Source organism: Polypterus senegalus, chromosome 8, assembly GCF_016835505.1.
Source record: "Polypterus senegalus isolate Bchr_013 chromosome 8, ASM1683550v1, whole genome shotgun sequence".
In the NCBI taxonomy this organism is placed as follows: Eukaryota; Metazoa; Chordata; class Cladistia; order Polypteriformes; family Polypteridae; genus Polypterus; species Polypterus senegalus.
The window spans coordinates 167,921,046-167,933,373 of record NC_053161.1 but is presented as its reverse complement, the minus strand read 5'-3'; the positions used below and the strand labels follow the sequence as shown (position 1 = coordinate 167,933,373).

The following is a 12,328-nucleotide window of genomic DNA, read 5'->3' as shown; positions in this document are numbered from 1 at the left end:
GAGTCTCTAAAGAATGTTAGTGTGCTGATCTTACTGTTTCTGACAGTTTCTCCTTCCACAGCTTCTTGTGAGAGATTATTCTCCAATATGAATTTAGTAAAGAGTTTTCTAAGAAACTGCCTGACTCAGGAAAACCTTCCAAACCAGATGTGCATTGTTTTTGATGGCAAACCTTTAGAAGAGTTTGACCCACTACCAGCTGTGGAATTCTGGCAATCATCTGGCAACAGGCACATCACTCATAAAAAAACCTGAAAAGTCATCAGCATCCACTTCTGCAGGACCATCAGTCCTGGAACCATGCAGTTCAGCTCAAGCAGAAATGAAGAGCATTCAGCCCATGATGTCTGAGATGGTAAAGATTCTTGGGGGAGAAGATGTTGCAAGACAAAAGCTGAAGAACATGGCAGGAAATTAATCAGGACAGTGTTCTGTTATGGAACTGTAATATGTGAAACAGAACTAGTATAGCTATAATGAAGGCATTATTTATTAGGGAGTTAAAATGATAAGGGAATATATATATATATATATATATATATATATATATATATATATATATATATGTTCTAGAGCAAGGTGGCACAATACTACTCCCTGAAAGAACTTTTTTCAGTTTTAAAATGGAAGGCAGTTTTGGTATCAATAAAAGAGATCAGAAAAAATAAACAATTTTTCACTTTTGTTATTTGTTTATGGGCAAGTGAATTTAACTGGCGGACAAGTGGATTTTCTAAGTTTACTTGTCCGTGGACAAGTAGAAAAAAATATTGATTTCCACACCCCTGGTTATAATTATGCAGTTCATCTGTTAAGTAAATGATAGTTATAAAAATCGGGAGGAGTCTCCCCTACACTTTCTCGTATACTCAGATATGGGGATGGATATTTGAGGAGTAAAACACAAGACAATGATTATATTATTATATTATGTACATCAAAGAACTACAAACAACAAATCAAATTAATAATATATTGAACAATTATAAAGCTAAATAAATCAGACTCTGCAGCTGCATGAATAAAAGGTAAAGTACGGTTAGCAGAAATAGTCCAAAAAGTTGATAGAAACCAACGTTTTGTACCTAATACTTGTATGCAAAATATGGTTGACCAAAGTGAACTCAACTGATTCAAGTTATCGTATTTACACACACACACAGACGTAATTCCAAAAATGGTATTTTCAGACTCAGGGGGGTCTAAAATGTCGAGATTCATCAAAATCTTGAAATCAAATTTTTGGACGATTACAATACTTTTCCTATACTTTATATATGGGAAAGTAAAAAAAAATTCAAAAAGGCTAGTAATGTCAATATTGTCAATTTAAAAAAATGCAAATTCTCAGTCAGTAAACCTCAAACACTAAAGAGGCACAAGAATGTCCATAGAAATGTAAAGCACAAGAAAAAAATGTCACACAAGACCTTCTAGGATCATCCCGGTGTGCTCCTGTCCTAGTACTTCGTAGAGCTGTAAAGCCACCATCATAAACAAGGATTAGAAACAAAGACCACTGTCATTTTTGATACAAGTCATGACGGTATTTGTATGTACAGTGTGTATAGAAAAGAATCCCCCCTTTGAAATATTCCCATTTTTTTTTTTTTTGCTTTACAGCATTAAATGAACACACAAACCAATATTTCTTTCCAGCTTTACTTACTCAATGCAATCTAAAACATCCAAGTGAAAGATATCAAAGCTACAGTTCAGAAGAATTTAAAAAAAAATCAAAAACAAGACCTACTGAGATGAATAAAGGATCAAAAAACCCCAACTCAATCAGGTGTCAGTGCCCACCATTTCCATTGCAGACCATGTGATCAATTGTAATGAGTGTGATTAGTGAAGCTGTTCCTGGTGCATTCATTCCCTTGCTTGGTAGTGCAACTGACAGCAAACAACTGACTATGGGTGGCAAGACACTTTCAAAAGATCTCAGGGTAGAGTTGTTGACAGACATAAGGTAGGAGATGGGACACAAACAAATCTCAAAGGCTTTATCAATCCCAAGAAGCACAGTAAAGTCCATTATAAATAAGTGGCAAGTGTTTGGTACTACTTGGACCCTCCCTGGATTCGGCTGTCCCTCCAAACTGGAAGGAAGATCAAGAAGGAAACTGGTCAGAGAGGCTACCAAGAGGCCAATGGCCACTTTGAAGGAGTTACAGGATTTTATGGCAAAGAGTGGTCATTGTGTGCAAGTGACAACAATTTCATAAGCGCTCCACAATTGTGGCTTGTTCGGGAGGATCGCAGGGAAAAAGCCACTTCTCAAGAAAGGCCACATTAAGGCTCGTTTGAGCTTTGCCAGAATGCACTTTGAAGATTCTGATGCCAAGTGGAAAAAGGTCTTATGGTCAGATGAGACCAAAATCACAACAGTACACCTGGGGGAAATCCATTGCAGCTCACAAGACACAACACACCATACCGACTAGGGAATCCATTCCAGGACAGGTTTATCCATTCCCGGGAATCCCGCATATCATTCCTGGGAATGACACAGTGCACGGGCATCTCACATGTGAATGGTTTTAGAACGACCGACACTTATTTTTAATAAAACTACTGCGATATGTTGACACTAATTAAAGACTAACCTTATCTACAAGCAGTTCATGCTGTCATATAAGTACATGTATCTAGTTCAGGGGTGCCCACACTTTTTCAGCTTGCAAGCTACTTTTAAAATGACCAGGTCGAAATGATCTACCTACATTAAAAATGCTATATTATATATATATTAGGGCTGTGCGATATGACCAAAATCTTATATCTCGATATTTCATTTCATATCCCGATATCACGATATAGTACATTTTCTTTGTATTCAGTGAATAGTTTATATAATCACCACTCCTTTTTTCATTTAAATTAAAAAAATCAAAAATGAGAAGTACTCAACTTGTAATTATTTCTGTTCTTTTATTTAGAACATTTGAGCAAATGTTTGACTTAGAATGTAAACATAAAATGTTAATGTATCAAATATAAAACACTTTTCAAAAACAAATTACTAAAGGCCCAATATAAAATACTGCTATATAAAATGCCTGACATAAACAAAATGTGAACTGTAGCAGCAGTAACTCTCACAACATATATTAAATATAAAAGGATCAAAGCACTAACAACTAAACTATATAAGGCCAATAAACCCTTTAAACAAAATAAATACAAGTCTAACATTAACTGTCAAAACCAAATGTAAACATTGTACTTCAAACTGTAGCAGCAATAAGGCTTACGACAAAAATATATTAAATATAACATTTTTTAGGCTACATTCTAGTAAAATGTTAATTTGCACATCGTAGTGTGGCAAATCTCCGTTAATGAGTTACAGCTGATCGCCCCATGCGTGGGACTGGACGGACGGGACTGTGGGGGACATTTTAGTACAGTGAACTCATTGTCATGTTCAAGAAACCAATTTGAAATGATTCGAGCTTTGTGACATGGTGCATTATCCTGCTGGAAGTAGCCATCAGAGGATGGGTACATGGTGGTCATGAAGGGATGGACATGGTCAGAAACAATGCTCTGGTAGCCTGTGGCATTTAAACGATGCCCAATTGGCACTAAGGGGCCTAAAGTGTGCCAAGAAAACATCACCCCCACACCATTACACAGTGGTAACAAGGCATGATGGATCCATGTTCTCATTCTGTTTATGCCAAATTCTAACTCTACCATTTGAATGTCTCAACAGAAATCGAGACTCATCAGACCAGGCAACATTTTTCCAGTCTTCAACTGTCCAATTTTGGTGAGCTCGTGCAAATTGTAGCCTCTTTTTCCTATTTGTAGTGGAGATGAGTGGTACCCGGTGGGGTCTTCTGCTGTTGTAGCCCATCCGCCTCAAGGTTGTGCGTGTTGTGGCTTCACAAATGCTTTGCTGCATACCTCGGTTGTAACGAGTGGTTATTTCAGTCAAAGTTGCTCTTCTATCAGCTTGAATCAGTCGGCCCATTCTCCTCTGACCTCTGGCATCAACAAAGCATTGTCGCCCACAGGACTGCCGCATACTGGATGTTTTTCCCTTTTCACACCATTCTTTGTAAACCCTAGAAATGGTTGTGCGTGAAAATCCCAGTAACTGAGCAGATTGTGAAATACTCAGACCGGCCCGTCTGGCACCAACAACCATGCCACGCTCAAAATTGCTCAAATCACCTTTCTTTCCCATTCTGACTTTCAGTTTGGAGTTCAGGAGATTGTCTTGACCAGGACCACACCCCTAAATGAGTTGAAGCAACTGCCATGTGATTGGTTGATTAGATAATTGCATTAATGAGAAATTGAACAGGTGTCCCTAATAATCCTTTAGGCGAGTGTGTATATATCTCATTTTTAATGTAGGTAGATCATTTCGACCTGGTCATTTTAAAAGTAGCTCGCAAGCCGAAAAACTGTGGGCACCCCTGCTCTAAGGAGAAGACTGCAGGGGTTGTGGCATTTTAATGTCAGGCCATTTGGTTGATGTAATGCGCCCGTCACATTCGAGCACCTGATGGAGTAGGTCCTTGCCGGTATACCACCTGGCCACTGGATTGTATATCTTGATGACGTCCTGACGCCCCCAGAATCGATAAAGCACTGCAGCACCTCGCAGAAGTATTCTCTGCCATCAGGGCTACCAAGCTACGGTTCAGCACAGGAAAATGCCAGCTTTAAAGTCGCGAAGTGAATATTCTGATCACTTACCCGGACAAGGTCTCCGCCATGAGTGATCTGCCGCTATCTAGTCGGAAAAGAGAGTGGCCACAGCTTCCTGGTTCTCACATCATATTATCGGAGATTTGTCCAGGGTTTTGCCCACATAGCAGCTCCCTTGCATCGGCTCACTACCCAGGGCTCCACGTACCAATGGAGTGAGTGCGAGGCCGTGTTTTGTCAGCTCAAATAAGCCCTCAGCACCGCACTTGTCCTGTACGTCCCAGACCCAATGAAACCATTTCTTATTGACACGGACACCAGCAACCAAAGCATCGGAGCAGTTCTGTTCCAGCATTCTTTTGAAGGGTCCTCTTAGCACTTCCTCAGAAATTAAAGTCAGGTTTATACTTCCCGCCTGCATACGCTATTGCTACCCCTCACGTGTTATTATTAATTATTTAAATGAAGTTAAAAAGATTTATCTGTAAAATAACATACGTGCTTTAACACATTTCATCATGAAATCGATATCAAGTATAAATATGTGTATTCTAAAAGTGCAGAGCGCTGGAATATCATACATTTAATATGTTCTGTGTGGCAATCTGCTGCTGTCAACTTAGGAGGGAGAAAAAAAACAGGTGATAAAAGATGGTATGTGCTGCCTTTAAATGAATCGCGTCATTACGATGGGGAATATTCGACGCTTGCATTGCATATGCGAAAAATAAACGAATACATGCACCACGGCGGCTGGGTGCGCAAGTCCTCGTTAGGATGGCGAAACCAACAAAAAAGGCACGAACAAGAGCGCTAATCCGTTTGTGCTTGCACCGCGCTTTGCTGCAATATCTTCCATTAAACTTGATAAGATACTTGCCTAACTTTGGGAACTTATTTCCGAAACCGTTCTGAAAGATGAAATCGTCGACTCTCCTTTCATTACAGCCGGACAAGGCTACTCTGGCAAAGAGCATACACAAAGGTGAGCGGGCGCCATGATAACAGAAACAATCCTAACATAACTTTCTGTGTTGTGCGGTGATTTAGTGACACAAAGAAATGAACGGCGAGAAGTCGTCAATTCACCGGGAAACTCCACTGAGAATCGAGCTGTTAAACCTCAGAAACACAAGAAACCACAGGGCTCCGCGTGCTGCTCAGGGACTTCGAACAGAATTTCTGACAATGGTGACCCCTTGTTCGCTCGCTCTCTCTCTCTCATATAGATAGAACTACGTACCTTTTCCTTGCGAGGATTTGTTTCTCGGACGTCTGCACACATGAAATTAAGCTGCACTCGAATTAACCAGGGTACAAGTCCACCAACTCTTCGATACGCCAGCTGAGCTGGAGTTCGCCTCTCGTGTAGCGTGGCTTCAGCTTCCGTCGCCGTTGATGACGTCACTGCGCTCTCCACAACAGGCAGATGTGTCACTTTGCTTAAAAGTTAGATGCAGGATTACGAGCGAGGCTGAGGTTGGCTTTATATATACTGTGCAGTTTCTCGTTCAAGGATTAAAACCCTTTACAGTGTCCATGAAACAATACCGTATATCCTATTCATTAAATATCAAAATATGGCCACTTTATTAGTCCATTTGTGCCATGTACTTGCATTCGGCTGGGCAAAACCAACTCGAATTAAACAAATGTACGGATGCCAGCCGTCCTCATTTTAAAAGCGCCGTGGACTGTCCGGGAGGAATTTATAACATTTTTAAAATGTCCGGAATTTTGGTTCCTAAAATCCTTATCAACGGTTTAAAAAAAAAAAAAAAAAGAATGCCTTACATCAATTAGCATTTGCGGAAGTAGCGCGCACACTTCTTTACCAAAATCTTCACTTCCATTCCGGTAGTAAACAACGCAGATATTGACGAGAATAGTCAGTTCCTGTCCAACTTGGCTTTTTCATGTAATCTTTTGAATTCAGCTTTATCTTCTTGGCAAGTAGACAGTTTATTATAAATTTTATTCATTTCCTTAATTAATTGTAATCCTAATTCACCGTAACTAAGTGAATGTATTCAACATCGAAATGACAATTTCACGTTTTCTATATGAGATCTTATTTTTAATTTCAGCAGCCTGGTTAAACAAGAAATTTCATACATCCAGGTACAGTCCATCATATTTAAATGCGAGTAAGTACTGCTTTGTGATATTTTACTAGAAAATATTGTTATTGTCACCCGTTGTTCCAAAATGGGGCGGTACGGTGGCGCAATGTGTAGCACTGCTGCCTCGCAGTTAGGGTCCTCCCTGCGTGGAGTTTGAATGTTCTCCCCGTGCTAGCGTGGGTTTCCTCCCACAGTCCAAAAACATGCAGGTTAGGTGCACTGGCGATTCTAAATTGTCCCGTGTGTATGTGCGCGCGCGCGCGCGCCCTGCCCGGGGTTTTTTCCGGTCTTGCGTCCTGTGTTGGCTGGGATTGGCTCCAGCAAACCCACGTGACGCTGTAGTTAGGATATAGCGGGTTGGATAATGGATGGATGGAAAATGGATTGATCGATGTTCCAAAATGGATATAATCGTAAATTAATGAGTCAACTATTAAATCTCACATTTATTTATTGTTGTATAAATGCAATATCTTTTTAGTTATCAGTTGATCAAGTAATAAATCATTTCAAGTAATTTAATATTTTCATGATCCATTCATTCATTTACATAAATTCAGGTATAACCATTATTCGGAAAAGAAAGTGCAAGTTCACAAACTACTTGAACAACACATCTCCTTGTTTTCGAAAGGGCAGAACAGATTCAATTCAAGATTCAATTGCAGTAGCGTGCTATGTACAGATTGCTATTCATTTTGATCCAAGAACTCCGATTTACTGAGAAAAACAGCTGCAGTGGAAAATATAAAAGAATGTAGATAAATGCAAATCACTTTACTCTTTTTAATTTATGTTTATTTTGCCATGTGTTTACACATGCTATACAGTTAAGCTCTCCAACTAAGAATGGCAGGAATGAAGTCTGTTCATTTAAGAGACTCGACATATTCAAAATATTTAATGGGTTATTCTTTTGCCAATGACTGTGATTGTGGCCATCATATCATAAATATAGTGATAAACTGCTCCTAAAGGTTTATATAATTTTAAAAACCATAAGACAGTATAAAGGCATCTTATGGCATCATAGGATTCTCATTTCCAGAGAATAAGAGTTGACAGCCCTAACAAATGCAACCTCATTTTCTCAAAAACTGCGAAAACTGGTGGCCCAACAGCATATAACCCTTTACTTTGCTTAATAACTTAACAGTAAAAACAAATCATTGGATATTAAAGAATGCCAACTTTGCCAGGCCATTTGACTAATATGCCCATGAGGGGCTGGGCAAAACAAAAATGCAGTGTAACAAAGGCATCTGTCTTTTCATTGAAATTGTGAAAACTGGGGTGGCCCAATGCACTATTGTGGCCCTCAAACACCAAAGTAAATCTCATCCATTAGATATTACAATGCGACAACTTAGCCAGCCCGCTTGACTCAGGTATTCGCATTGAGCTGGGGAAAAAAAAAAACTGAACTGCAACTTCACAAAGACATCATTGTTCTCTTGAAACTGTTAAAATAGCGATGGCCTAACGACATTTAACTCATTTAAACATCACAGTAAATCTCATTCAGTACCCACACTGAGCCGTGTTTTTATTATCTAAATCATCTGACGTGCTGTTAATGTTGATTACGTAACTGTTATGCACAAGGTATGTGACTATGTAGCTGGCTGGAAGCAAACAAGTAGCCAACTTCAGCCTCGTTCGACTCACTTGTTCTCTTCTGTAGTGATGCTCAGTTCACTTGAGACGAGGTTAGGCTCCTCCGTACACACCGCATTGGCCATTTTGCTCTTAGCAGGCAAACAAAAAGCAGAGTGCAGGAGTCATAGTCCGATAACGGGAGAGGAGAGACAGGTGAATTCCAGTATTTTGTAAATTATTCAAAGCAAAACACATTTCACAATAACAAACAAGTAAACACACTGTAGGTAACTAAGGTGGCGGAATACAAAGTGACACAATTGAATACATTTCTTTTGTTTTCTCTGTCAGTGACCATCAGTCCTAACACATCAAATCCTTTTGAAATTCATTCTAAAACACATCTGTCTGAGACAGATTACAATTGCATTGCTAGTACCTTATAATAGCTCTATGAAAGAACATTTTTGGGTAGAAAAAGAAATGTCCCCTTTAGGTTTACCTAAACACAGTTCTGTAAACAACCATAGATACTTCAGAACATTTCTATTCTTTTGGGTGGTACGCCAAGACAAAGGGTTGATAGCCCCCTGGTATAGATCTCACCTAACTAGGCCCACCATGTTAAGGTGCTCAAAGACTTTTTAGGCCAGTGTGGTTTGACTTCTTCCACCTTCTTTCTCTTCTGACATACTTCTCAGAGCTTGTGGAGATACAGTGGTGTGAAAAACTATTTGCCCCCTTCCTGATTTCTTATTCTTTTGCATGTTTGTCACACAAAATGTTTCTGATCATCAAACACATTTAACCATTAGTCAAATATAACACAAGTAAACACAAAATGCAGTTTTTAAATGATGGTTTTTATTATTTAGGGAGAAAAAAAAATCCAAACCTACATGGCCCTGTGTGAAAAAGTAATTGCCCCCTTGTTAAAAAATAACCTAACTGTGGTGTATCACACCTGAGTTCAATTTCCGTAGCCACCCCCAGGCCTAATTACTGCCACACCTGTTTCAATCAAGAAATCACTTCAATAGGAGCTGCCTGACACAGAGAAGTAGACCAAAAGCACCTCAAAAGCTAGACATCATGCCAAGATCCAAAGAAATTCAGGAACAAATGAGAACAGAAGTAATTGAGATCTATCCATCTGGTAAAGGTTATAAAGCCATTTCTAAAGCTTTGGGACTCCAGCGAACCACAGTGAGAGCCATTATCCACAAATGGCAAAAACATGGAACAGTGGTGAACCTTCCCAGGAGTGGCCGGCCGGCCGACCAAAATTACCCCAAGAGCGCAGAGGCGACTCATCCGAGAGGTCACAAAAGACCCCAGGACAACATCTAAAGAACCGCAGGCCTCACTTGCCTCAATTAAGGTCAGTGTTCACGACTCCACCATAAGAGAGAGACAGGGCAAAAATGGCCTGCATGGCAGATTTCCAAGACGCAAACCACTGTTAAGCAAAAAGAACATTAGGGCTCGTCTCAATTTTGCTAAGAAACATCTCAATGATTGCCAAGACACTTGGGAAAATACCTTGTGGACTGATGAGATAAAAGTTGAACTTTTTGGAAGGCAAATGTCCCGTTACATCTGGCGTAAAAGGAACACAGCATTTCAGAAAAAGAACATCATACCAACAGTAAAATATGGTGGTGGTAGTGTGATGGTCTGGGGTTGTTTTGCTGCTTCAGGACCTGGAAGGCTTGCTGTGATAGATGGAACCATGAATTCTACTGTCTACCAAAAAATCCTGAAGGAGAATGTCCGGCCATCTGTTCGTCAACTCAAGCTGAAGCGATCTTGGGTGCTGCAACAGGACAATGACCCAAAACACACCAGCAAATCCACCTCTGAATGGCTGAAGAAAAACAAAATGAAGACTTTGGAGTGGCCTAGTCAAAGTCTTGACCTGAATCCAATTGAGATGCTATGGCATGACCTTAAAAAGGCGGTTCATGCTAGAAAACCCTCAAATAAAGCTGAATTACAACAATTCTGCAAAGATGAGTGGGCCAAAATTCCTCCAGAGCTGTAAAGACTCATTGCAAGTTATCATAAGCGCTTGATTGCAGTTATTGCTGCTAAGGGTGGCCCAACCAGTTATTAGGTTCAGGGGCAATTACTTTTCACACAGGGCCATGTAGGTTTGGATTTTTTCTCCCTAAATAATAAAAACCATCATTTAAAAACTGCATTTTGTGTTTACTTGTGTTATATTTGACTAATGGTTAAATGTGTTTGATGATCAGAAACATTTTGTGTGACAAACATGCAAAACAATAAGAAATCAGGAAGGGGGCAAATAGTTTTTCACACCACTGTAGATACTTTAGTAATCCCAAGGGGAAATTCACATAATCCAGCAGCAGCATACTGATACAAAAAACAATATTAAAGAGTAATAAAAATGCAGGTAAAAACAGACAATAACTTTGAATAATGTTAATGTTTTTAACACCTTTAAAAGCCCTTTTCTTCTGGTTCAAAAGGCCTTTGATGTCACTTGTAATCCATGGCTTGTTGTTAGCATAGCAGCGTACTGTTCTTACTGGAACTACAATGTCCATACAGAAGTTGATGTAATCAGTAGTGCAGTCAACAGCCTCCTCAATGTTCTCACTATGTGACCCCAGCAGGATATCCCAGTCTGTAGTTCCAAAGCAGTCTCTTAGCGCCTGCTCTGCCTCAGGGGACCACTTTCTGAATGAGCGTGTAGTTGTAGGTAGCGCCTTAACTCTTGGTTTGTAGTGAGGCTGAAGCAGAACCAGGTTATGATCTTCTTTCCCAAGCGCAATTCGTTTGCGGCCCAGAAGATTCTGGTTTGTGAGAGAGCTGCAATACGCTTCTCTTGAGGTTAATTCCTCAATTTAATTGGGGTGTGTGTGTTTGTGACAAAGGATTATCTGTCTTTTGTAATTTTTTTGTAGCTTTAAGTTCTGAACTTCCCCAAAATCAATTCTTCCTGTATAGTTAGTAGCACTCCGATTGCATGTTGTAGTATGGATGCTAATTAACGTTACACACCAAAGACTGCATGCACCAGGCTTCTTTGTTAAGTAACTCGATTCTAGCTGCAGAGCTCCACTCCATTGAGGAGGTTGTTGCCTTACATTATACATCAGTGATAGTTACACTATGGCTAAGATTAGGGTTTGGGGAGGCTTATCTGATTCAATTCAACTGAACCAAATGAGAAAAACCTGCAAACCAAATGGCGGTCCAGCAGAGCTACTGAATCGCAGAGCTGCCGAGATCAGATAGACAATGAGCCAAAACATATTGTGACAGCAAACCAAGTGCTGTTCAATGTGATAAAGAGGAATATTCTGCAATGGCCAAGTCAATCAAGTGACCTCAACACAACTGGACATGCGCTTCACTTGCTGAAGACAAAACTGAAGGCAGAAAGTCCAACAAACAAGCAGCACCAGAAGACAGCAGCAGTAAAGGCCTGGCAAAGCATCATTAGGGTGGAAACCCAACACTTGGGGATGGCCAGGAGTTCAGATGTCAGGCAGTCATTGATTAGAAAGGACATTCAACCACATATTGAAGATGATCATTATGTTTATGTTCATTTGTCCAATGACCTTTGAGCCCCTGAAACTAGATAGACCGTGTATAAATATGTCCAGCTTTTCGAAACAGTTCATACAATATTTTTGTTATGACGCCTGATTGTTCAATTTCAAATCCATCGTGGGGGCGCACAGAGCCAAAATGATCTCACTATCCAAATACTTATGGACCTAACTGTAAAAACCATAAGTGTGTAAGAAGTGTTTTTTCAAGCTCTTACATGCAGTTTTGGTATGTTTTACTTTACAAAAATAAATATATAAATAAATAAATAAAAACAGCATTTGTTCTTTCAGCGCACTGTCATGTCATTTTAATGTAATTCGGTATGGTGAAAATGGCTGTGTGTA

The 12,328-nt window shown here is 39.8% G+C and overlaps 1 protein-coding gene across 1 annotated transcript in view; it reads right to left on the bottom strand.

Moving 5' to 3' along the window:
- LOC120534687 (zinc finger protein 721-like) overlaps nt 1–12,328 on the bottom strand; it is a 113,603-nt gene that overhangs the window by 83,418 nt on the left and 17,857 nt on the right. Inside the window, exons 4-5 of the mRNA XM_039762278.1 lie at nt 6,463–6,577; nt 5,912–5,967 (exon numbers count right to left, since the gene is read on the bottom strand). Coding sequence (XP_039618212.1) covers nt 5,912–5,967; nt 6,463–6,577 — 171 coding nt within the window. The remainder of the gene's footprint in view (nt 1–5,911; nt 5,968–6,462; nt 6,578–12,328) is intronic.